This window comes from Serinus canaria, chromosome 1A, assembly GCF_022539315.1.
Source record: "Serinus canaria isolate serCan28SL12 chromosome 1A, serCan2020, whole genome shotgun sequence".
Lineage (NCBI taxonomy): Eukaryota > Metazoa > Chordata > Aves > Passeriformes > Fringillidae > Serinus > Serinus canaria.
In genome coordinates, this window is record NC_066314.1 from 71,873,334 (window position 1) to 71,899,755 (window position 26,422).

Here is a 26,422-nt window from a genome sequence, read left to right on the forward strand (position 1 = left end):
GAAGGATTGAGCTTCCTCCTGTGCTCACTGACGAGTTCAAGATCAATCAATAAACTCGAGGATCTGCCTCCTCCCTTCCTCACTCCCTTGGGGACCCTGAATGCAGTGTTCCATGGGCCAGTGCTTGCACTGATGATCTGTCCCCAGTCAGGCTTTCTGCTGGTGAGCAGTGCTGCCAGCTGGGCTGACCCATGGGGCACTGAACCGATCCCTGACACACCCAGAGATCCCCAGGCTGCTCACATCACTGTTAGCCGTCCTGAGGCTGTCAAGGAGAGAGATACAAGTCTCCCAGTGGACAGAGTTTGTGATCCAGGGGTTTCCTGGAGTCTTTTAAGGCCCCTGCACTGTGCCTCATTCTTTGGGAATGGTGGATGTGGATTCCTGGGTGAAAGCAAACTCGGGTTGAATGCACTAGCCTGTGAGACTGCATTTGTGAGTTTTATGTCTTTTTGGAAAGAGCTGGTTTAGAAATTCCTCCCTCAGGTCTTTTCAGAGCCTAGTTCAAGTATTTTTAATATTTAGATTTCTTTGGATTACGGGTAGTCTGTGAAATCTGGAGCATGGCAGCTAATTAAACTTAGGAATTCAACAGTACTTCAACCCAAAATAGTTTCCTGTGATGTGTGTGGCTGTATATGTCAAACTCTTCAGGCTTGGCTTTAATTTAGAATTTCAGTTTTGCAATATATATAACTCTTGCAGGCATTCCAAGGTGGCATGTTTTGCTTTGTTGTAGCGTGCTTGGCAGCTCCCTGAACAGCACCAGGTCTCCTGTTTACTCCTTTACTCTAATGCATCCTGTAACTGTGCTGTCTCAGAGTAAAGAAGGCTATAAAGGATGGGAAGCTCAGGCAGAAAGAGGAGGGGAAGGTGAAACTCCAGACTTGATTTCTGCCAGGAGCATTTCCTGAAGCTGTTCCACTGCCCTTGGAAGCCCAGGGTTCCCCAGACCCCCCTCTGATGCTGGGGATGAGGGGAGATGTGATGGTACAGCTGGGGGCAGGGCTGGCAGAGGCAGGAGAGCTGGATGGAAAACAAAACCTCCCGGCAAGGTGGGTGGGAGTCATAGCATGCAGTAATCTCTGTGGTTGACTTTGACAGGCTTTTAGGAGTTCTGATCTCTCGTGGAGTGTTAGCTAGTTAAGGCCACCAGATGGGTTGGATAAGTTACATTTTCTGCCAGGATTTCAGGCTATAGGAACTTAGTACATAAATCATGTTTATCCCCTGGGAAGCTGTTTGATTGCTCTGGGTAATGGGGTTTGTGCATTCCTGATTTATTCACAGCAAACTGGTCAGATTAGGACAGACTCAAACATGCTTCCTCTCTTGTGCTCACCTCTTCTTTTTCACTGCTAGCTCTGTTTTCTACTTCTGCTTCTGCCCTTGTGTCTGCACAGGAAACCTCCCCACCCCAGAACCACCAAACACTGTGGTGTGCTGTGGAACTCCCTGTTTGCAGGGAGTGCTGCCAAGTGGCATTTGCTGAGTGATAATGGCAGTGTGCAGTGGGTTGAAAGTTGTAAATAGGTGATGACCTCGATGGCTGGAGGTGTTTGGGTTATATAATATATGATATTTAAGGACTGTTTCAGAGCCCTCACAAGCTGTAGTGCTGCCTGTGAACTTCTGGGTGCTTTGGAAGGGTGAGTTTTGGAAACTCTGCTTTCAGCACCACGTGAATATTTGTAGTGAAAGCTAGGTTTATTCTCCTTGCTTATGCTGGAAAATTCTTTCTTGTGGGTTGGGGGAAGTTCTGCCATCCTTTTTTGGGTCTGGAATAGCTCAGATGATAAGCCTCAGCGTGTCTTTGGAAAGTAACAGAAACGGGGATTAATGTTTAGATGCAAAAGGAGTGCTTAGATCCCCACTGCTTCAGTCCAAGCCAGGGAATTCCCAGTGTTTTGTACCCCTGGAACCCAGGGGGTGTTTGTGGTGAGCAGGGGATGTGCTGGGGCTGAACCGGGGGCTTGGCTTGGGTGGCCAGTGAAGGAGTGGAGTGGCTCAGAAATGGGGTGGTGTGGGAGGAAACTCAGGAAAAGTCTCCTGGATCCTTCCCCACCTCCTGTTAGAGACTCCAGGGGTTTCTTTGCCATTGGACGGAGAGGAGGTTTGAGGAGGAGGCAATCACAGGAGGCATTTTACAGAGAATCGTTGGTAAGCTGGCAGCACTGTTAGACCAAATAGCAAAAGATTACTTCTGCACCAGCATTTTGTCCTTTCTAATGTGGTGCTAGCAGAAGTAAGGCAGTGTTTGTTACTCAGGTATGTTTAGAGAGAAAAAAAAAATCACTTTCCTGAGTGCAGAATGGAGCTGTGACCATCTCAAATCAATTAATACAGCACACAGCTGTCACTCAGCCCCTGGGAATGGGAGTAGGAGAGTAGCAAAAAGAAATTGTGATCCAGCATTTGCTTCTGCTTTTGTTTCATCATAGCAGAGATGATAATCAATAAACTTGATTTTTGGGTTTCACTGGGCCTACAGGAGGGAAAGTTGTGAAGACAAACAGGGTGTGTAGCCTCTTGTTCTTGGGACAGGTGTCTGGAGGGGATTTGTGAAAGCATCTCAGCTGAACTTCCCTGTAAGAACAGACTCATTTCAAGCCAGAGCTGGGGAGATCCTACCTCCTTTCAGTAAGTCTGTAAAGAGGCAAAAGAATCCAACTATGGTGGAGTTCAATATGAGTGCAAGATGACAGCCATATAACTTTTTCAGTGCCTTCACCAAAAGAGACTTTAAAAGATTTGCAATTGGAGTTTCTGATAAAAAAGAGGTTCTGGTTTAGATATGTCTTTCCTTTATTTTAATCTACTTAGGGCCTTTAGCAAAGTGTTTGCATTTGTGACTTTATAGCACCTAGTGCTCAGGCAAGGGTTAAAACACTTCAGCAAAATTTCAAAAATGAAGCTTTTAGCTGCAAACAGAGGAACTGCAAGTTCAAGGTGTGTTTCAGATGAATGGCTCTGTTTTTATCTATGCTAGTTTTACTGCTCTTGTTTATCTGTTGGAAGCCATCTGTCAGCACTCAGAAGGAGCCCTGAGCTCAGCTCAGAAACATCTCTGGGTCCCTGGCCAGCTGGGGGTCAGCTGCTGTCAGAAGAGAGGCTGGAGGTGGCAGCAGCTAGGGCTGTCAGTGAAGTCCAGTGTCAGTGCTTGGTGGTGCATTAAATCCTGGCTTTCACCCAAAATCAGACTATTACAGCTTAACTGGTGTGTAATTCTGGGTGTACAGAAGCAACAAAGAGCACACTGTTCTGTCAGTGTCCACTTCAAGGAGGCCAAAGCAAGGCATTATTTGGCATTTATGGATTATTTTTGCCTTTTCAGCCAGTAGGAAATGTGATCTAACTGAAATCTCAAATCATAACCCACTCACTTTAAGAAATTTCTCTCACTGGCAGATTTCATCCAAATGAAACAGAATAATATGTCTTAAGGGTAGTGAGTTCCTACCAGTTTAATGAAAAACTGGATAAAAGAGAGAGGTCAAGCCCAAGGTTTCCTATTTTGTTTGGCCAATCAGCTCATCCTGCTGGCTGCTAGGCATGAGATGGATGCTTCCAACCAGGCAAAACTCATTCCACTCCTGAACAATTGAGAGTTATGGGATGAGGGAAGCAGTTTCTGAGAAATGAGAGGAACAAGTTTGCCTTCAAATCTGGTCTTCCTTCAGTCGTTCCTTCAGATTAATTCATCCATCTTTGGTGGGTTAAAACTGTTCTCCAGGTGTGCACCTTCATATGCCTGTGAAGATGTATTGCTTTTTCATGCCTTTTCCTGTGGTATTTTTACACATTCTTGTCTTTGTCTCATGTACAGGCAGTGGCTGCTGCGTCACACACAGGCTTTGCATCAAAAACCCCTTGGAGTGACAAGTGCAAGAGTATTCCTTTTCTCTTCAATGAAGGAACTTTGTTTTCTTTCTCTTCTTCACCCTTTTTATCAAGGGGCATGACTGAACTGATCAAATTAGTGAAAAGCACTCGATGTGCTTTTTTGGATTGGAGCACAGGGGCACTTTGCAAGGAGCATTACTTACATTGCTTTCACCTGCCTTGCAGAAGCAGGTGGAGAATGGCTGTGGTGTGATAATTGACTGCTTGGATCCAGGTGGGACCCATCAATGCTTTAGTGCAAGCTCAAATGTAATATTAGAGCTGCTCAATTAATTTTTAGTGGATCTCCTTCTCCTGAAAGAGCACAGCCACCCCGTGCCCTTGTTGAGGCCAAACAGTTCTCTGTGCTTGGGGTGACACAAAGCAAGCAGTGGTTTCTTTGGAAGGAAGGAGGGAAGGGGTGAGAGCAGCTGATTTTTGCCTCATGCAGTGTAACTTTGTCTCCATTGATGGTTCTGCTGTTTTGCAAGATAGCTGTTCATTAATTTCACCTAATATCTGTGAAAACTGCTCTCTTCCTGCCGGGTTTCTAAGATTTAAAAAAAAAAAAAAAGATAGCACATGCAGCAATTAATCTCCTCCCCTGCCCTGCTCCCTTTGCCTCTGAATTCTCTGTGACAAAACCTCCTGTCAGTGCAGCTGCTCCAGCTCATTCCTGTGAGGGATGTGTGAGCAGAGGTGAAAAACCATCAGATGGGGCTGCTGGCAGGCAGGACCTCCATGGGGTGCTGCAGTCCCCTTCTCAGAGCTCACCTCTGCAGCAGCTGGCCTGGCTCCATGGGCTGGAATAGAGGATAAAGCTGGCAGATGTGGATGTGTGTATCTGAGGCACTCCTGCCTTCATGGCCATCAGAGAGGTCAGTGTGAGATGGAGCCCACCCTAGAGGGTGACCTCAGTGGCCATCAGAGAGGTCAGTGTGAGATGGAGCCCACCCGAGAGGGTGGGGTCTCTGTGGGGAGGGCTAGGAGTGAGCTCAGTCTGCATTTCCAGTGCTGTGGCACAGCTGGATTTGGGGGCTGCTGGTGCTGGCATTGGCAGAGCAGAGGGCAGTGCCCCTGGGTCTCAGCCTTGTGGGAGTTTGTGTCTGCCCCCCAAAACCATCCCTGGAGCTCAGCCTCCTCACTCCCCCAGGGAATGTGGCTGCTCACTGCAGCTCCTAGATGAGGTGTCCAGCCCCTGCTGCTGTCTCTCCTGGATGTGGTTGGGAACAATGCAGACAGCTCAGACATCCTGCATTCCTGTAGATTTTACTGCCTGAATAATTTGGATATCTTCAGTTTTGCTAGTCACAATTTGTAGTGACTAGCAAAAGTTTCCTTATAATACAGCTCTTATGCATCTGATGAGAGTCTTAGAAAAACATTGTCTGACCAAGTCCTAGAATTCATAATCTAAAATTCATACCTTATAATTTGTATTTCAAAGCTTGCAAGCAGGCTTTGTGCATAGGAATTTGAGACAAGTTTGCATGAATCAAAATGTGTTTCTCTGAAAGGAAGCGAACAATTCTGTGTTGCAGTAGCTTTTCAGATCAAAGCTGCTCCATATTTAAGTAAAGGAATTGGCAGGAGGGAAGGTAAACTAAAAGCTTGTCAGGTGATCTGGTAGGCTTTTATTGACTCAGTTACAGAATCGTGGAATGCCCTGGGTTGGAACAAACCTCAAAGATCATCTCATTCCATCCCCTGCTGTGGCAGGGACACCTCCCACTGTCCCAGGCTGCCCCTGCTCCATCCAGCCTGGCCCTGGGCACTGCCAGGGATCCAGGGACAGCCACTGCTGCTCTGGGCACCTGTGCCAGGGCCTGCCCACCCTGCCAGGGAGGAATTCCTTCCCAATCTCCCATCCAAACCCGCTCCCTGTCAGTGTGAAGCCATTACCCTCGTCCTGTCACCCCAGGCCCTTGGAAATAGTCCCTCTCCATCATTCCTGGAGGTTTTCTTCAGGCACCAGAAGGCCAGAATTAGGTCACCCCAAAACCTTCTCTTCTCCAGGCTGAAAAATCTGAATTCTCTCAGTTTTGTATCCTGGCTTCTTCTAGTCCACAAACATTGCTCAATCAAAAAGGTAGTCCCTGGCAAATTTTAGTCTCATCTGTATTTCTCCAGCCTAAATGTACAATCCAAGTCAACTCCCTCATTTTCTATTGCACTTTGAATGTGCCTGGAAGAAAAATGTATCATTTTTATATTAAAAAAAAAAGTAGAGTTAAACAAAATGAGTCAGAGATGAGGATGAGGTGCTGCAGTGACTGACAGCTCAGATTTTGCCTTCTGGAAGGCAGCAGGGTTTGTTTGTTCAAGGCCAAGGCAGCAAGGATGGGGTAACCATATCATCCCACAGGATGGAAAAACAGTTTTCTATTTCTTTTGCAGTCTGGGAAACAGAACTGTGAACTCTACTGCGTGGGTGGTGCCAGATAAGTCATTGTAAAATTGGTAATGAAAATCCAAATATTCTCTGGGTAAATGAGAGCAGGTAGTGAAAACTATATTCTCAGGTTAAGTAAAATACTCTGTTTCCCTTTTGGGCACCTCAAAAAAGCCTATAAAAAATTCTAACAAGATACCAATGATGGAGAAAAGGTACAAGTTCTTGATTTCATAGTTTCTTCCCCAGCTATTGATTTGGCCATTTATCATTAATTTGTAGTTTAATTCCTTGCTTTAAAAAGTCACAGCAGCTCCGTTGCTAAGCTGATGAAGATGTTTTCCATGTACTGTCCTTTATCTGTGGTCTCTGCAGTGCAGCCTCTTTCTTTTCGTGCAGGTCGCAGTGCCAGGCACGATTTACTGTCTGCAGCCTTTCTGTTGTCCTGACAACTTTCATCTCTTGAGGAAGTTGGGGAAATATTGCATGATCCTTGTGAAGTCCAGACTCCAGAAATTGCTGCAGGTGGCATTGGAATAGGCTGAAAGCTTCACACCAAGGAACAATATAATAATAAATGTGAGGAAGAATATGGTCATGACTTCATTCTTCATAAAATCTTACCATATTGCAGAGACCTTGGCTGGGGAGTAAATCAGATTATCTCTGTTCTGCTCTGTGCTATCCACTCTTCTTATATTTCTTTTTTGTTGCACTTGGACCTATTCTTCAAGCTTAGGTAACTGGGTTTTTTCAGAAGTGAACCTCTGCACAGCAATGTATTTTTGATTTAGATGTTGTATTTGGCAAAGCTCTCGGTTTTAGCTAGAGCTCCAACTCTGCCTCTTGTTCCAAAATCTCAATTTGGTGTGCTTTTGTGGGTATCCAGAGCCTTTGCACTGGCCATTCTCTTATCCATTTGGTACTTGTCCAGCTGATCCTTCTTAGGAGGGAGGTTTTGAGATTGCATTCCCTAAGAGTTGTGCTGAGGATAGTTTTCAATTTAATCTTGAGTGGGGTGGTATGCCTTTAAACAGCACTAGAACCTCCAAGTCTCAGTGAATTCTTCTTGCTAATCCTCAGTTGCAAGGATTAGGTTGAGCTTTTTAGGAAAAGAGACTTTTAGGAAAGACAAATTCAGTGTATGTGACCAAACCAAACAATGTTTTCATGGAATATTCACAAGCCAAATGTTAGCTGCAGCTCCAAGCTCACTGACTGTAGTAGAACCAGTGATTTTACTGTTACTGGATGGCTTTGTAGAATTCTGTAGTGCCATAAAATTCCCAGACTGACAGCTTGGAGCAGAAAATGGCCAGAAAAATGGTCATTATGGGCTGTTTGAGAGGGCTCTCTTACAGCTGCAGGTGTTGGCTGCTGCCACTCTGGGAGATGGGATATGAGCCCAGATTTTTGGTCTGTTCTGGGATGGTGTGAGTAATGAGAGGTCAGTTTGTCCCTGGAGTTAGCCGGGGGTAGCTACCCTAGAAATAATATTTCCAGGCTTTATCTAGAATGAAATATTTAGGGGTGGGTCTTGAAAAAGAGAGAATAACCACAGGAATTGGGGAAAGAGAAAAAAGCTTTGTTCACAGCAAGAAATTCAGGAAACTCCAACCTTTTTGCTCATCAGAGAGGAGGTAGAAATTTGAGCAGCCTCCTATAAGGATCTCATAAAGGAGGGAGAAAAAATTATTTAAAAATCAGCCAAAACCTGAAGTGTGAAAAACATCCAGCTCTGATCAGGGTTTCTAAAGACAATACATTATTAAGCAGTGATTTTGGTTTTTCCCCTTGCCACTTCTTGCAAAAACATGGGGATGTGTTATCCTTATGGAAACATTACACCAAAGACATAATGAGGAGAATTCAGGATTAGATTTTGAGACGGTTAGAGCTGGTCAAGCCTGATGTGTTTCAGAGCCACTGTTGACTTCAGTCCCTGCAGTATTTCCAGTAGGGGATGCACATGCTGGGAAACAGGACTGCAGGAGGCCCCTGGTGGGTGTCCCTGCTGCTGCTGGGGCTATGTAGGTGGAGGCAATAATAAATTGCACTGAAGTGGATCTGTGCAGCTCTTCCCCAGTGAACCCAAGTGACCACCTGTGCTCTGGATTCCAGCAGCTCCACAAAACCCTGCTTGTGAGTGAAAGCCTGCTGGTTCTGCCTTGACACCAGCCAAAACTCCAAAGCCAGGTACTTTTTTTTCCCTGGGCTTTCATTTGATCCCAAAGCAACCCAAGGGAAGTTGAGGCAGATGGGAGCTGCCACGTGAAGGGAAGGTTTGTGTCAGGCTGTGCTGCCACATCCTGCTCTGTTTTGCAGTCACCAGATCAAGGCTAGCATGATGTCACCTAAATCCAGGCAGCTGAGCAGAGTCTGACTAAAGCAATTCACTTCAGAAATTATTTTTATCTCAGACTTGGATGTGAGCCTCAGTTGTTATTTTAATGCTCCATTAAAGCCATACTGTAATGAAATATTAAGTCTCATGTTAACATTTTTGTGCAATGGTTGAATCAATGCCCTTGTTCAGTGAGGGCACTGCTGGCATTTGCTGGGACCTGCAGGAGCAGCATCAAGCTGTACTCTCTCCTGTCCTTTCCCTATCCCTGTGCTCTGGACCATCCTTGTTTTCCGAACACTTCCAGGTGGGTGACTCCACCACTTCCCTGTAGGATCTTTGTGAAGGTGCCTTCCTTCTTCTGCTGCTGCTGCCCAAGTGACTCCTCATCACTCTGCTCTTTTTCACATGAATGCAGTGCAGCTCACTTGAATGGATGTAAAAGGGAAAAGCTGGGAGGAGGAGCTTTGTTCCCCCTGCCCTGCACAGTGCTGGGGGTGCTTCCACATTCCCTGCAGGACAGCATTCCCAGGCAGCTGGAGAAATGGTGCCCAGCTGGGGAGACAGGACCCCCCCACTGCAGAGGAGAGACAGAAAAAGAGCTGTGACCTCCTGGCTGACAACCTATGCCAAGGAATTGTCCATTTTTTCTTTTAGCTACTATATTTGCTGCATTTGGGATGTTCAGAATAGCTCCTGTGTCATTGTTGACTGTGACTTGAGTCACACCAGGGTGCCATTAAGCATTAACTGTCTGCAAGCTGAAATCAGACTGCAAAGTTTGTTAACTTAAGGTGGAGAATGAGTAGTTTGGGAGTTTTATGAAAGTTTTGTGAGTGAATTCAGGTTAAGAACTCAGTGCTGAGGCTGCCTTTTCCTTAATGATCTGCCTGGTGCCCAATTACAGCTGAAATCTGAGGGGCTTGAAGTGAGATTCTCCAGGGAACATTTCTCTTGCTTCTCTCACAAGTAGGGATTTGTCCCCTAAGTGCTCTTGGATCTGAAGACCCCCAGTACCTTTTTAATCCAAATATTCAGTCCTCTCACATACAGGTCTTCTCTGAACTGGAGAGAACTTTGAATCAAAAGCATCTTGTTTATGTGATGTGAGTGGAGGAATGCTTGCAGTGAGCTGAGATTGCTGACTGAAAGCTGCTGCAGTTCTGCACATTCTGTAATAACATTCATGCTGTACATTTTAATCAAGCTTAGCAAGCAGCTCAGTCTCCCTGATCCTGCAGAGTATCCTGCTATTGGTTTGGATTTGAATCCATTCTGCTTTTCAATGAACCTTTTCCTATGAAGCTTTTCTTGCTTTGTAACTTTGGAATTTGGATCAGAAAGAGACTTTTGATAAATTATTTTCTGATGGAGAGCACACACGAGTGCAGAAGATTGTTGTGTTCATGCACACAGCTTCATTCTTGAACGAGTGGCCTGCCTATTTGTGGCCCTTCCAGGAGACCCCTGCTGCTTTTCATAATAAGTTTATTAATGAAGCATTCAATGGGAACTGGAAGGAGGTGTCTTAGGGGATGGGAAGGAGGAGAGATGAATATCTCACCTAATAAATAGGGTGGGACTTGTACAAAGAGCTGTTCCTTAGCTCTTCTGTCTACCCTGGCTAAGAAAAGATTCATTAGTATGAAACCCTCCCTAGATAACTTTCCACTAAGTTATTTGGGTGTTTCTTTGTGCTTTTTGCTCAGACCAGACTTCCAGAGAAGGTGTGAGTTGCAGAATTTCACTGGAAAATTTTAATTGTGTTATACAGTTTTGTAACAAATGGCTCCAGCTGATCTTGGATTAGCTTATGTTTTTTGAAAGAGTTGCTGTGGCGATAGAAAAATCTGCAGAATTATTTTCCTTCCGCTTGAGAGAAATCATTTTCCAAAATCTGCAAACTGGTTGGTGGACTGCCAGAAAAATCTCCACAGTCAAATCTTGTGCTTAGAACAGTATTCCACACCTGTTTTACACTGTTTTGCAAAGGTTATTCAGTGGGAGATTTCAAATTTGCTATAATTTGTCTTTCACAGTTCTGTGACGAAGGCTTCATTTGGGCAGGAGCAGGAGGGTGATGTGCAGCCTTCCCTTGGTGGATGTGGATGAAGCCATTGGTGTTTTGGAGTGGGAATTGCTGCTCTGGCTGGCCCAGAGCTGGGTCCTGCTCAGAGGGATATAACCAGCTCCAGCACCCCACACCTGCCAGGCTGGGAAGGGGCCTCAGGTGCTCACCTGTCCCAGCCTTTTGGGGGATCAGACCCAGGTGGGAGCGTGCAGCAGCTTGTCCTCTTGTGTCTTGAGGTCTCCAGCCTTGTGGACTCTGCCACTTTCTGAGGGATGTTGTTGCTGGGTCCTTATTGTTACTTCAGTTGAAGTGTGCCGGAAAAATAATACTCATTTGCAGAGAATGATGAACTTATGGCAAAATCAATTTTTGGTAGGGAAAAATCACGTGTTTTTTCAAATACCAATTATTAGAGATGAAAAGTAACATTAAAACTTTTAAAAATGCTTAAATTTAAATTTTTGTGGATGACTTTATGGTTTTGAATAAAATCTCCTCTCTTGCAGAGGAGAAGAGCCATATCAAGCATTTTAGTAGTCCCTAATAATTGAGGTTTTCCTGCTTACAGCTCCTGTGCAGCCACTGGAAATGGTTCCAGTCTCTTTGGGATTACCTTTTGAATACATGGGGAATGTATATGACAACATGATATTACAGTGCAGTGGTGGAATTCTGCAGTGTGTGTTTACATACATCTGTGAGTGTCACCCTTCCTAGGGCCATGCAGGCTTTGGAAATACAGGATATTCTGGACCTTTAGAGCTTTCCATAATTCTGTGGTTTAGGATATTAATTGCTGAGTGGTACAGAATTTTCAGGATAACCTTCAACACCCTCATCAGCTCTCCAGTTTCTACTCAGGCTGAGAAGGATTTTTGGGGCATGAGGGAGTGAGAGGCTATGGAGTTTGAGCAGGACACTAAGGAGCACAGCCACACTCTATAAATATCCATCACACTGGGTGGCTCAGGCTGCCCTGCAGTTGGGAGGGAGGCTCTGACACTGCTGGGAATGCAGCACAAGGACATGCAGAGAGGTGCCAGCACTGCCTTACCCAACTCTGCAACTGTGGGCTTCTAGGAGGCCTGCTCTTCATAAATAACCCTTGGTACTGACTATTTATGCACCTTGGATTGAGTTTTCAAATGAGCTTTTTTGATTTCTGTATGTGTTGGAGACCAGTTTTTACCCATTAAAACAGGCTGTATAGGATGGGGTTTCTTTTGCTGAATCTTGGTTTTGTTTCTGTGTCACTCTGAATGAAAATTTAGTTTTTTTTTTCCTGTTTTAAGATTTTTCTGAAATAAAAGCAGCTATTCTGGCTCTTATGCAAGCAAAAAAGAGTGCCATGGTTCATCTGCTGGCTGGGAAGTGTGGCTTGGGAGCACCTGAGTGCAGCAGGAACATGGGTGTGAGGGGTGATGATTAACAAAGGTGTGACAGGGCTCCAATTAATAGCCTTTACTCTTTTGTTCCCTTCTCTAGGAAGCTGCTGGAAGAATGCTGTGACCCTGGCCAGCTCTTTGCTATGACTAAGATGAATTCCCCCATGGGAAAGAACCTCTGGTTTGATGGGGAATTTTTATACTCTGTCACAATTGACAATGCAACTTACTCTCTCTTCCCACAGGTTAGTAACCATGTATTATTTTCATTTTAAGTATTAAAATACTAAATGGTAACATGATTCAAATAAGTATAAAGAGGCTAAAGGGTCATCAAGAAATTGTATCTTCATTTCTCAATACCAAACAGCATCTGATTTTTCACTTCCACATTCTCAGAATTTTGTTTGTATGAATGTTAATACTTCCCTGGCTGCTTTTTGGAATGTACACAAGGGATGAACTTGGGTCAGCTGTCTTGACTTCTGAAGAGTTTGGTTCTGGCTATTTCAGGAGGGTGATTTCTGCATTTCAGTCAGGGGTTGCAGTCACTGTGAGCCTGAGCCCTCACCTGAGGGCCTTCAGTTCACACCTGTGTAGCCAGGAGGGGAAGAGCTTTGTGTGAAGGTGTTCCCAGTTCCTTCCAAGTTCATGAAGTCCATTGGTGGCAAACGATGTAAGCCCAACAAGAGCCAGCAGCTGGGCTTTGTTGATTCTTGCTGCGATTTTGAATGTTGGAAGGGGTTGGTTATTAATGTCTACCAAAGGTGCTTTGGGTTAAGGGCAGCGTTTTGAGAGCTGGCAATTTGTAATACTGATCTAGGCTGCTTCTTGTGTTTTTAATTAATACAGGAACTGATGCTAAATAGTGAGTTTGTTATATTGAATGCAAATATTTTATGTGGCTACACATTTAAAGAAAGCTGAACCTCTGGCTGTATTAATTGATTTACCTGCTACTGTAACCTGTCAAATTCAAGGTATAGGGATTTATTCAGCCTCTCAGCATTGAGTCATTCACACAGGGCTTCTCATTTGTTGCTGTTTCAGTTAAATGTGTAGCAGAGTTCTTACTTGTTAATTTCATCCTGCAAATAAAGTTTTAGGTGTTTTTTTAAAAGTACTTTTTAGATCTCAAAACCAGAGTTATTACTTGAATGAGTTTAGTTTGATGCAGAAGGAGCGTGGGGCAGAGGAGATGGCAGCAGCCCCTGTCTGCGTTGACAGGATCCAGAGGAGCTCTGTTACAGCTCAGGGTGCCAGGTCCTCCATCTGGTCACTCGTCCCTGCTGCCACGGGCTGGGAGATGGAGCTCTGCCCCCTGAGCCTGCCCCAGCTGCAAAAAGCAGCTGCTGAAACCTGCCTGTCAGGTGGGTTTCCTGCAGTACAGGCGGGAAGGGTGTTGCAGTACAGGTGGGCTGGATTTCTGGGGACTGATGGAGAGTTTGATGTGCTGCAGAGCAGCGCCTGTAAGCTTTGTTTATGGCGAGTAGTGTGGTGTGCTGCTGTTCTGTTCACTGGAGAAACCAGGGTCCTTGGCAGAACTCTGCACCACAGGATGCTGGCAGCAGGTGTTCAGTGTGTGACCTACCCAAGGTTTCAGAAAAGCCCCACCTGGGCTGGGAGAGGGAGGTCACTGGCTTGTGATTGATTGGGGATTTCAGATTTGGCGTTTTTTATTAAAACCAAGCACTCTGCTTGGCCACAGAGGTGAACTGCCTCCCTTCACAGCACAGAGCAGCTTGCTGCATGGGCTCCAGGCTCCTTCACAGAGTTAGAAAAATGGGGGTCTTTGCAACTCCACTGCTCCCCAGGACTCTAAGACCTGTCCTAAAGTTTACCAGTAGAGGTAAAGAGTAAAGATCTGGGAAGTCCTGCAGAGAGAAGCTCCTGGGGGACAGCATGGGCTGAGAGCTGGGACTTGATGTCCTGGGGCGTGTCAGGCTGAGGAGAGGGCTGCAGAGGGGCTGGGTGGATCCTGCTGTAGGCTTGGAGGTGGAAAAGGGGATATTTTGGCCATGTTCCAGCCCTAGAATGTTCCCACCCAGGAATGCTGTTCCTGTAGTGAGGTGGAATGCTGTTCCTGTAGTGAGGTGATGGGCAGTTTGTTTCTCACAAGTGCTGCTCACTCCTGCTCCTTCTTTCCTTGCAAGTACCACTGCCTCTAATTTGATGTGTTATTCCCATGCCTTTTGCCCAGAGGAATTTTGTCAGACTAAATCCTAGTAGGCTTAAAAGCCAAGGGGGATTTATTTGCAATTAATTTTTAAATGCATTTTTCTGCTTCTCTCTTTGTTTCAAGAGAAGTACTTGCCTAAATTTTTCAGGCTCCTTTTTTGAAAAGTGGTGTCTATTATTAGCTTGCTTGCTAGCAATTTTCTTGAAGATGAATATTCCTTTCAAAAGTATCCCAAAGCTTGAAAATTCAAAAATACAATACTCTGAAATGCCGTGCAGATGTAATAGGAATGTAAAGGGCCACATGTTGGTATAATCAAAAAAATATTTCCTCTGGAATAAATAAAAATGGCTCCATCCACATTGCTGGGCTTGAGCAATTTGGTGATTGCAGGAGATTTCTCAGTCCTGAACCAGTGACTAACTTACAGGACAATGTAACTCAAAATTAAATAGGGAGCTTGCTGTATTTCATCTTATAGAAAAATAGGTATGTCCAAGGTTAAGATGTAAAATGTCACTTATTTCTGAATGTGTGCAATACAAAATAATTCTTCTGAGCAGTCTGTAGATAAAGTCCTTACAGCTGGGTCAACATTTTCTGTCAGAGTGCTTTTCCACTAGAAATGCTATTTCATGAAAATATAAAATTAGAATCACTTCATTAGCTTTTCAATTTTTCTTTGAAGTGAAAAGGTTGAAAGGTTTTGATGGTGTTAAGACATTTCATTTTAACTCTTTTTTTTGTAATGTAATACTTAAGCTATCGGGGTTTCTTTTTATCAGCTCTGTTGCTGCCTACTTTTTCCTCAGACTTTGAATTACTCCTTTTCTTTTTTCAAGTGTTTGAACCACCAAGGGAGAAATTTGCAAAAGAGAAAAGCTTTTATGTGGAAATAGTTATTCAGTGCTGCATTTCAGTTTATGAGGTCAAAATTGTATGTGGCCGGGTTTTGCATGAAGCAGTAGGTGCAGATGCTGGAAGCAGCTCCTCTCAGCCCGCCCTCTGTGTGGTTTTAGCCCTTGATGTTGAGAAGTGAATTTTTGGGAGCAGGAATGAGCTGTGGCAGAGTGCCCCGTCCCTCCCTGCGGAGGAACCAGGCTGGCACTGCAGCTCCAGGGTGGCTTGGGAGGGACCTTGTCCCCACGGTGGCCTTCACTGAGCAGGGCAGGGCTGCTGAGAGCCCAGGGCTGCAGTCCTTGCTGGCACACACAGATACAGACCCTTCCCACAGCCTGGGCTCAGGCAGAGCTCACCATGGGCTGGGATGGTGGAAGCAGGCTCCAGGTACTCCTGTAACCCCAGGAACAGCTGGGATGGTGGGAGCAGGCTCTAGGGACTCCTGTAACCCCAGGAACAGCTGGGGTGGTGGGAGCAGGCTCCAGGGACTCCTCTCAGCTGCTCTAGGAGCAGGGTGTAACCCCAGGAACAGCTGGGATGGTGGGATCGTCCAGGCTCCAGGGACTCCTGTAACCCCAGGAACAGCTGGGATGGTGGGAGCAGGCTCCAGGGACTCCTGTAACCCCAGGAACAGCTGGGATGGTGGGAGCAGGCTCTAGGGACTCCTCTCAGCTGCTCTAGGAGCAGGGTGTAACCCCAGGAACAGCTGGGATGGTGGGAGCAGGCTCCAGGGACTCCTGTAACCCCAGGAACAGCTGGGGTGGTGGGAGCAGGCTCCAGGGACTCCTTTCAGCTGCTCTAGGAGCAGGGTGTAGCCCCACCAGCAGCTGGATGTAATTCAAACCACGTGAAGGATGTGTGAACCATCACTCAGCTGCTTTGGGGTTAGAGAATGCACCAAGCCCCAGTTTCAAGTGGTGTTTTGAAATAATTTTTCACTCCATGCTATTTTTGTCCTCCTTAGAGCTTCAAAACCAAATTTCAGACTACCTTTAGCATTAGAGAGGATAAACTGCTTGCCCCGATAGTTAGATTTTTGTGCAAATATCTGATTTTTGGTGCTTGCTGGCAAAAGCCTATAACAAGGAAGAACTGAGGTCAATCTCTGAGGTCACCTATCTCCATCCCCCAAGGGGTTAAAAACCTTGGTTAAATCAAATGTAACTTTTCACTCTGCTATGTATTGTTTTGGAGGGTAGAGGAGTGAATACATTTCAAAAGACATTTCAGACATTAAACTTTAACTTTTTAATCTGGCAAAATAAAATTATTAATTGAGAAAATGTTCTGGTTTTGTTGTATTTCACTTAAACAGTTAGACATTTTGCTACCAGTAAATTATTTTAAATTACTAAATTGTGGTGCCTCAGCTGCTCAGATCCCTTGCAAAGTTTTGCCTGCAGAAGCTGTCAGTAACAGGAGTGGCTACTTGCACTGAGCTCCTCATGAATAGTCATCACAAATGGTGTTGGAGAAATCCAAAAGAAATAACTGCCAGCCACAAAAAAAAATTGGGAAATGTGACACAAAAATTGTGGAAATCTGTTTCTGGGTACTTTGTTATCAGGAGAAAGATGACATTTTCCAAATCACACATATAATACAAATATTTGTTTTAAGTTTAAAATCCCACCGTTAACATAAAGGCAGAGAAAAAGTTGCTCTAATTGTAAATGTAAAATGGAGACATTCTCTGGCATTTTCTGACTGGTGTGTTGGGTAACAGTGACTTATTTGATGATTGTGCTGCGTGATTTGTTTTTCATTCAGAGTACCTGATAAAATTTGGGAGCTTATTTGGTTTTCCTGGTTGATCAAAACATCTTTTGTTTAGCTGGAGATTTTGTGTTGTCCTGCTGGTGCAGTTTCCAGGCAAATTCTCTGCTCTTACAGTTACAGCCTGCCTGCAGCAAGTAGAATAATTTGTAATTATTTCAGGGAAAGAAAAATTGGGTGTGGAAAGGGAGTTTGCTGTAGAGTCTGCAGGCTTTGTCCTTTTCTGTATGCTGAGAATACCAGGAAAGGCCTCCCAAGGAGGGGAAGGGCCCTCAGTTCCAGCAGCAGGGGCCAGGTGAGCTCAGGGACAGCTCCTGGGCACTCAAGGCTGGACTGGGACACTGGAGCTGGGTAGGGACAGCCAGCCCCCCAGGAGGACAGTACCTCCTTCCTTCCTTAGGGCAAACACCCTGTTCTGGTCACTGGTTGTAGACCCAGGTGACCCAAAAGCTGGGTGTGGGGTGGGAGCCCACCTGAGGCAATGTGGGCCAGGCTCTAATGGCTGCAGCCTTGGCAGCAGGCAGCAATTACCGCCCTGATGTTGATTTTGGATATGCTCTGTTAATTTTTTGCTAGCAGTGTACTCTGTTTGCAGTAATGCTCTGTAATTAAGAACTGCTTGGAGAAGTACAGGAAATACAGTGAAATATTGGCTGTCATTTGTGATACTTTTTATTGATGCCTTGGATGTGGACAGAAATTTTAGGTCTACGGACATTCTTTTAAGCAGCTTTAATTTCTATTTTTATTAATTCTGCTGCCTAAATAGGTACCACCTTGAGTGCCTTTGAGTTGTATTTAGTTAGGATTTGGGGCAATGTCTTGGTGCTTTCCCTTTGGACCCTGTTTTTTTCTTCCTTCATTTTTTTCCTGCTCCCTATGCCTGCATTAATATGCAAGCTCTGTTCTTGATTTGGGCTACATGTATTGACTCAAAATGAAAATGTGATAAACCTTAGTTATTGGAAATGTAGAAATATTGTATACTAAAAGGTGAAGAGGTATTTAAATATTGTGAAATATAAGTTTTGTTTTGGGAAAGCCACTAATAGATTTTTTTATTATTATTCAAGCAATTTTATTATACAGTGCTTTTCATAAACTGGGAGATCTGTGGAGACCTGACAAATTGTGCTCTTTTGGAGCATGAGTCTTCCCTTTGGTGCCTTGGGAGGCTCCCTAGAACAGAGGCTGGGCAGAGTTAAAGGATAAAGCAGGGATTTATTAAAAGGCCTCACAGGATACACTTTGGGCAGTACAAGAGTCTGGCTATGGCTACACCCAAGATGGATGATGGGTCACGAGTTTTCACATTTTTATAAGCTTTGGTCCATTTCCATGTTGGGTTCATTGTCCAGTTCCAGCTTCAGGTTCTGCAGTCCCACCCTCCCAGGTTGCTCTCCTCCATTCCCTGCTGTTTGCCCTTTTTGGCCCTGAGGCTGCAGTGGTGTCCTTGGTTCTGGGGCTGGAAAAAGATTGTTCTGTGGGACTGAGCTGTGAGAACTGCTGACACTTCATAGGGAGTACAGAATGCAGAAGAGACTCTGGATAATATGAAAGCTAAAACTTAAGGCATCACCTTCAGTCCTGGATAGTCTTTATCCATTGGCATGAGAATGATCAAAACAAAAATGTGGCTTAATATTTAGTTAAGAGAAAGCCCTGCCTTCACGATGATTCCATCCTGACTAATGAAGAGCTGTGTAATTGGACCAGTTTGCACGGTGTGTTAGAAATGCTGTAATGGAGCATGCTCAGCTAAGCAAGAGCCAGTGTTTGTGAAACTGCTCTGTGGAGACAAGGGGCAGCCATACCTGACAGTGAAAATCCAATTTGTGCTGGAAAGCTTGAGCTGGAATGTGTCTAGTTGGAAGTAATTAAATGAAGAAAGGGCAACATGCCCTCGTGGGGGTGAGCTGAGTGGGAGCAAAGGAGCTGCTGTCTGTCCCCGTTGATGTTGGCTTTGGCCAGCCTGGCTTGCTGAGCGTCCCCAGCCAGGCTGCCTGGGTGAGCCTGGTGTTTGTGGGTCTGTCTGCAGTAGTGCAAGGCCAGGTCAGTGCAAACACAGGGATAGATGCTGCCCTTTCCACATGTAACAGACAAAGGGAAAGGCTGGATCTGGCTGCAGAGTGTCAGTTTGGCCTGCAGGCAGAGAGGGTGGGCTGCCCTGACTCAGCCTCTGTGCTTCAAATCCAGAGTGACTGAGCATCCATCATTCTCTTTCCTGGGTAATACAGGAGCTCATGTCTCTACTCACTGGCTGCACAACTGAAATGTTCTCCCTGGAGCATCATTTCTACAGTACCTAATGGTCACAGCTACAGATGTTCTGCTGTGGGATTGCCAAGCGCAAAGCAAAAAAGCTGAACTCAAAGAAGAAGTGGGAGTGCAAGCAAAGAGGGACAGAGAGGACCTGGGAATTTTATGGGATTTTTTTGTCAATGTTCATCTGCTTTATGAGGACATAAACTTGCTGCTTTAGAAGCAGGAACTGTTGGAAGCAAAAGAATAATTAAAGCAAGTAGGCCCAGATGAGAAGCTGCAGGGATACCAGACTCATGATGGCTATAAGTGACTTCAGAGCATATGAGCTGCCTGGCTGGGGGTGTAGAAATAGAAATAAGGGTGGGTTTGAGCCTGCCCAAAGGCAACACAGCTTGGTTTGCTTTGTTTTATTGTAGTCATATATGCCTGATAAGCTACTAAAAGGAGATGGTTCCTCCATGCAGAGGTTTTTCTGGCAGTGAACTTGTTTATACACTGAGACTTCAACCTACAGGTGCAGTGTGCAACCTTTGCTTCTAGAGAAAGCTTTATCCTTTATATGTTGTCTACCTCTTGACCTTTATTTTATTTATGAATTTTGTTATTTAAATTCATCTTGTTCAGTTTAAAGATGTTTTACTGTATATGTGACTATATATTTGAATTATTCTGTGATCAGCACATTACATCAATTTTCTCTCTGTAGTAGTTGCCTTTTTTGGTAAGACACTTCCTAAAATAGGCTTAATACCTTTACTGGCTTATTTGAGGCTTTGGGTTGGGTTCCTTTTGCCAGCTCTTTCTTACCAGCTGGCAGAATGAATATGAATTTATGGAATGTTACATACCTTTTTCGGTTGTTTTCTTTTTGTGCTGTTATTTGATTTATTGATATGGCTTTTATTGATGTAAATTTTACTGGAATATAGCAGGATACCAGGTTATGTTCAGAAGATATTTATTGTGTAGCAGAGGTGCAGCACCCCTTCTCCCACATATTCCTAAACACAGATGGAAGTGTGGCTTAGTGGACTCTGCAGGCCTGGAGAAAGTCAGGGAAGGTTATGCCACTGCTGAAGCTGTTAAGAAGGGGTAGCAAAGTTACACAACTTGTAGGAAGGTTATGTAGTGACTTTCAGGACATCTGTGACTCTGTCTTTTTGCTTAGGGGGGAGTGTAAGCCCAGCTGTACATGTAATGAGAGCTCTGCTGCATCCCAGGCCAGAAACTGACTTAATGTAGCCAGGCATTATTGATTTAGAGTCCTTATTGCCTGATATGACAGGGAGGGGAAGGGCTGTGGTTCTATCTTGGAGCTGCTTTTATTGCCTGAATGATTCCCATGTAGCAGCCACTGGCTTCCAAGTGGAATTTTGGGCACAGGAAAAAGAAGGCAGTTGTGCCTTTCTTCCATCAGGATGTGCTGTATAAATCCTGTCTGTGCAGCCTGCTCAGACCAAGAATACTGGCTGCTTTCTCCTTCTTGAGCTACAGAGCTTAATACTATTTTGGAGTAATTTAAGGAGAAATTTGGCAATTAAATCAGTGCTGCAGATTGCCTACTGCCCAGTCACTACCAGCCTGAGGTGGTTTTGGAATGTGGTGGCCAAAGGGTTAGTCTGTAGTGGCAGGCAAAGGCAAGGAAGCTGAAATTACTGCTCTGAACTAAGCCAACATTTGACATTTAATGGCTCAGCGAATTTGGACTTCTGTAATGTAACTGCAAATCCCAAGTACAGAAAGAAAGAGTTCTTTTCAGTGCAGATTTTTTTTTTTTCCCTTCTATAATTTCTTTTTCAAAGACTGTCCTGGAGATTTCTGCCAGCATGGGCTTTTGGGGCTGGGGGCAGTTGGCAGTGCCAGTCTGGGTATGTTGGGGAGAAGAGCAATTTTCATAAAACATACCTGGCTTTGCAGATGGTTTGAGGCCCAATACCATGGCTTAAGCTTAGCTCATGAACCCTTAATTATTTTTTTTCTCTCCTCTGGTCAGCTGTGGCAGGGGAGGGCGAGTGAGTGGCTACAGTGGGTGCCTGGTGTTTGGCCAGTGTCAAGCCCCAAGAACAAGGCAGTGCAGCACCAAAACACAAGGCAGTGCCAGTTCATGGTGGAATCTCAGTGGAGCCTCTGCCAAGCCATTGTCTGCAGGGATGCTTGGAGAGCTCTGCCCCAAGGCTGGCAGCTCTGCCAGCACATTGGAATGGTTTGGATTGGAAGGGACCTTAACAATCATCTCATGCCCCATGGGCAGGGACACCTCCCACCAGACCTGGCTGTTCAGAGCCCCATCCAGCCTGGCCCTGAGCTCTGACAGGGATGGGGCAGCCACAGCTGCTCTGGGCAGCCTCTGCCAGGATCCATTTCTTTTTAACATCTAATCAAGCCTCCCATCTTTCATGTTTTTCTGAAATATTTCTCTAATAATTTTTACAGCTTCTTCATGGAAATCCCACAGCCCACTAGGCTGTCCAATCTAGTAAGTTGCTGCCCTTATGCACAGAATACATTTCCTGACATCTAACTTTAAATTCCCCCTGGCTATAAGTTATGAGATGTTTTTTCCCTTCTCTTTTCCACATATGACTGCTATCAAGTCTTCCCACAATCTTCTCTAGGCTGAACAACCAAAAGTCTTTTACTTAAATACCTGGAGTTTTTTTTTAAACTTCTAAATGTTTTTGTTTTTCTAATGGTCTGTAAGGAATATATGTGCCAATTAACTGTGTGGTGCCCTCAGAAATATATTCTCAGATTTATCCTGTGGAATGGTACAACGATTGAGTACCAAATACTCCAAAGCAGAGCTTAATGTCACCTTTCTGCTTGAACAAGCTTGTATTTAGTGTTGCTGATTATTCTATGCACAGTGTAGCTTGGTACTGTGGAGCAATGCCGCAAATTTAAGTGTTGGGACTGGGCTCAATAGAGAGGAGACAGTTTAGGTGAAAGAAGACAATAAAAGCCAAGACTACAGAGATCTGTTCTCTGATCCATATTCTGTCAGTCAAAATGAGAAAGCCAGAGAGAAATAATTCTTGTATGAGTATGATGCTTTTCTAACAATTCTCAGGCACTTCACAGTCATTCAAATTCAATGCATGGTGCTATTGCACAGGTTAATCTATTCCTGAAGACCTCTGGAGAAAATTAAAATAAGGGTTTCTTCACGTAGAATTTGTGGGGAAGAAATATTGCAAAATCCCTTTTTCCCACACAGTAAACAGATAGAGATACTGGACCACTATTCATTTTCCTTCACACAAAGAGAAAAAAAAAAAGAGACCTAGAGAGCCCCTGTGATACTCTGGCCAGTATATGAATACAGAAGGAATTGTGGTGGCAGAATGAGTAACAAAGTTTGTGGTAAAACAGGGGAAGTGAAGCCTGGTTACTTCTGAGTTGACAGAAGGGTTCCAGCTGACTTCAGCACAGCCAGGATTTAGCCTTGTAACCTTTTGCTGAGTGCAATTCTACTAAAGACTAATAATTTTGGTATTGTGGCTTCTTGGATAAGAAATAATGTTACTTATTTTCTCTTTCCTTTTCCCCAGTTTCTCAGCCTTTATTAGCCATTGCTTTTATGTAGTGAATGAGTTCTTTTTGTCTAGTCTGACTGAAGGAGGATTCCTTCATGACAAGGACATGGACCTGCTGGAGTGAGTCCAGAGGAGAAACACCAGAGTTGATTACAGGGATGGAGCAGCTCTGCTGGGAGGAGAGCAGAGAAAATTGGCTTTGTTCAGCCTGGAGAAGGGAAGGCTTTGGGGTGACCTCATGGTGGCTTTGCAGTGCCTGAAGAGAGCCTACAAGAGAGGGGGAGAGACATTTTACAAGGGCCTGGAGTGACAGGACAAGGGCAGTGGCTTCGCACTGACAGAGAGTGTGTTTGGATGGGATATTAGGAAAAATTATTTACCATGAGGGAGGTGAGGTACTGAAACAGACAAGTTCTGCATATCCCATCCCTGGAACTATTTAAGGATGGGGCTCTGAGCAACCTGACGTAGTGGACAGTGTCCCTGCCCATGGCAGTGGGTTGGAACGCAATCTTTCGGTTCCTTCCGAACCCAAACTGTTTTCTAATTTTGTTATTTTCTGCAACGTTCTCTTGAGATACAATCAGATACTACCATGATCAGGTAGTACCATGATCTGACACCAGATTGTTGTCATGGAGCCAAGGAAGTCCCTATGTTTTGTGAATTTCATGTTGAATATCTGTTTGAGAATAGACCCTCTGAGAGAAAAAAAACTATCTAGCAATAATTAGCAATGTTGGTTTCCCTCTAAAGTTTGATATGTGCTCCCACTGAGCACTTGTAAGGCTGAGTACTTTTCTGAAACCTGCTGTTATGTGAAGCCTACAAAATAAATAACGTTTCCAAGTAAACCAGAAACTTGCTTTTTGTGCTTTCAAAGGGTCTTTGTTCATCAGAGATAAAAACCGTAGAGGCAAAGTTAGAAAGTGTTCAGCATTGGTCTACTCTAATGTAAGTTAAATCCTTCTTGCTTGCTTCATTATGAGCATTTTGATCCTGCAAGAAACTCCTCATTCACAGTAATTAGCTATGCAAGAGATAGTACTTGGTTTTATTCTTTTAAACATTAACTTTTGCCCCTTCTTTCCATTTTTTCCTGTGCTCTGAAGTTTGGTATGCCAGTTACCTCCATACAATATTATTCTTGCTAACTATGTAAACTTGATTTTTCACACTCATTTGGTTTGTAAAATGCATGTTAATAACTGTCCCTGATAGATGTTCTCTTTTCTTTCCCCTTCTTATGAGCACTGCAGGCTTCCTGCTTTATGGAACACTGCACTTGATTCTCTCTGCCAGCTCTAGTTGAGGGTGATATTTGCCCAGGGTAAGGTGACCTGAAAGGCCAACTGGACCTGGCAAGGACCTCAGTGTGGTGGCTGTGCCCACTCTGCACTGGTGGCTCTGAGGGGAGCTGCAGTGCAGGGGATCTGGTGGAGCAGCTCTGTCAAGTAATTTCAGGCACAGATATTTACAGATACATGAGCTTGCAAAAATGCTGCCCTTTTTATTCAGCAGAGCTTCTTCTTTCGTATCCCACTTAGTTTTATCTTCCCACTGATGAGCTACATTTGCATTCCTTCAGAGCATCTCCAGCTGTAGAAAAGCAGGTTGGGCTGTAAGTTGCCCTGCTCCTAAATTGTGTCACCAGCTTAATTGGGTTTTTGTCATACATTTGTCAGGAGCTAATGTTCTACATAACTCTGCTACCCTTATTCTCCATGGAGATGACAGTGTAAAAGATAGATCCAAGTCAAGCCTGGTGACAGCTCAAAGGTTGCACTTGGTGACCTTGGAGGTCTTTTCCATCCTAAATTATGCTGTTATTATGTTTTCCTTTGCTCCCTCCATTTGTTTCTTTGTGCTGTTTTGATCTTTTCCAGTTACAGAAATAACCTGATTCCATTCTCAGTCAGCATGTTGGGATGGCATTTGTCTGTGGAGTTTTCAAGTCAATGTGATGTTATTTTAATGCTCTGCAGAGAAGGGTTTTGGAACCCTGGAAAATTTTGTAAACTATCTTGATAGCAGGTCAGGTGTGGTTCATTTTTGAAATCTCCTTAAAACTTGAGTAAATACGGAACACAAAAGTTGTGCAGGATTTCTGACTTATCAGCAATCCAAATCAGTCACTTCATAGCCTTTTTCCCTGTACATTTAGGAAGTTTCTTGTGGCAAATATGTTAATAGCCTGTTGTGTTTTCAGAGAAGCTAAATGCAGTACAACTTTCAGAAATGTGAAAGATGTGCATTTGGCTTTGAGTAGCCTTTCCACCAGAATTCCTAGTCTTTCAAGAAGCATTTTCTCTGAAATGATGCTTTCAGAGTCTTCTTCCTTTCACTAACATATGCTAACTACCACTTAACTTGCAGTGAGTGCACTCCAAATTCCTGTCAGAAAGAGTAAATTTAAAAACCACAGGTTTTACTGTGAAATTTGTCTTTTGATTGCCATGCCTTTGTTTTGCCTTCAGTGGATGTCTAGCTACTTACTTGAGGGATAAAAAAGCTGTCTCTGCAAAAATGATGAGCTAAGTGAAAATTATTTTTGTCTTTGCTGGTGTGTTAAGAGCAATTTATGCTGTACTTTGATATTCTTCCCACTCCTTTGGGACTTGCATTAGTTTCATTTGGATGGAGGAGAGAAACTTTGATTTGAGGGGAAAAAACAGAAAATAAAGCAGATGGAGTCGAGGGTGCCTTGCAGCCTGTGGGTTCTCTGGGGTTTGGAAGTCTGTGCTTAGAGTGCCATGGAAAGTCTGCTGGGAGATCAGATCCTGGAAAGCTGTGAACAATCAAAACAGAAATTACGCATACCACCCATCCAGATTGCAATCAGAATGCTGAGAAATGCTAGCCCAAGTTATCCTCTATTTGAAATTCATACATAGAGTATCTCTAATTTAAATTTCACTGTAGAAATTACAAATTTTTATGGAGAAAATAATTTTGATTTCTATCCTCACAGCTGCTTGGGCTGTTAATTGAATGACTGAGCTTGACCCTTCTGCTTTAGGTTCTTTAAGGCACCACTGTGGCTGTGAAAATGGATATAAATTACAACAGTGTTTAGAGAAAATGAATTCAGGGTTGTCCAATCAGCTGTGTAGGCTATTACCTCATCTGCTGGGTCAGCACTGAACACTTGCTCTTCTATATATTTATTACAAAATCATGGCAGTATTTTTTCATTCACATTTGAAGTTTTTTTGTTGTTTTCTTTGTTTATTGCTTATTCCCAGATGTTATGGTGTCTAACTAAATTTTTGTTGCTGTGGCCTCTCTTTGTAGATCTATGTGTGACACATAGGAATATACAATTACATAATTCAGCACTTCAGAAGTAACTGGAAATATTCTATCTACCAAGGAAATATCTGTTGAAAACTCCTCATGTTAGGGCTTGATATTTCTTCATATGAACACATGCTTCATGTTAGGAGCTACAGGGAGGTTTTATCTGACTGTGTGAGCTTTTGTCTTAGAGGTCTGTCCTTCAGAGCAACCTGTTCTGCCACAGCCAGCCAGACCAAAAAAAAAAACCAAACCCTTTCTTTTGTCTGCCTGCCTGTGTGCCTTCATCCTTGGAATAGGTTGTGGTGTGAGGCAGCTGGGAGAAAGGGAGAAGTGCTGGCTGCCTGAAACTTTGCATCCTCCTATGCAACACTCTTGGAAAGGGGATTTTTTTT

General features: G+C 44.1%; 1 protein-coding gene across 1 annotated transcript in view; it reads left to right on the forward strand.

The window, feature by feature from the left end:
- ST8SIA1 (ST8 alpha-N-acetyl-neuraminide alpha-2,8-sialyltransferase 1) overlaps positions 1-26,422 on the forward strand; it is a 103,564-nt gene that overhangs the window by 14,214 nt on the left and 62,928 nt on the right. Inside the window, exon 2 of the mRNA XM_030238025.2 lies at positions 12,175-12,319. Coding sequence (XP_030093885.1) covers positions 12,175-12,319 — 145 coding nt within the window. The remainder of the gene's footprint in view (positions 1-12,174; positions 12,320-26,422) is intronic.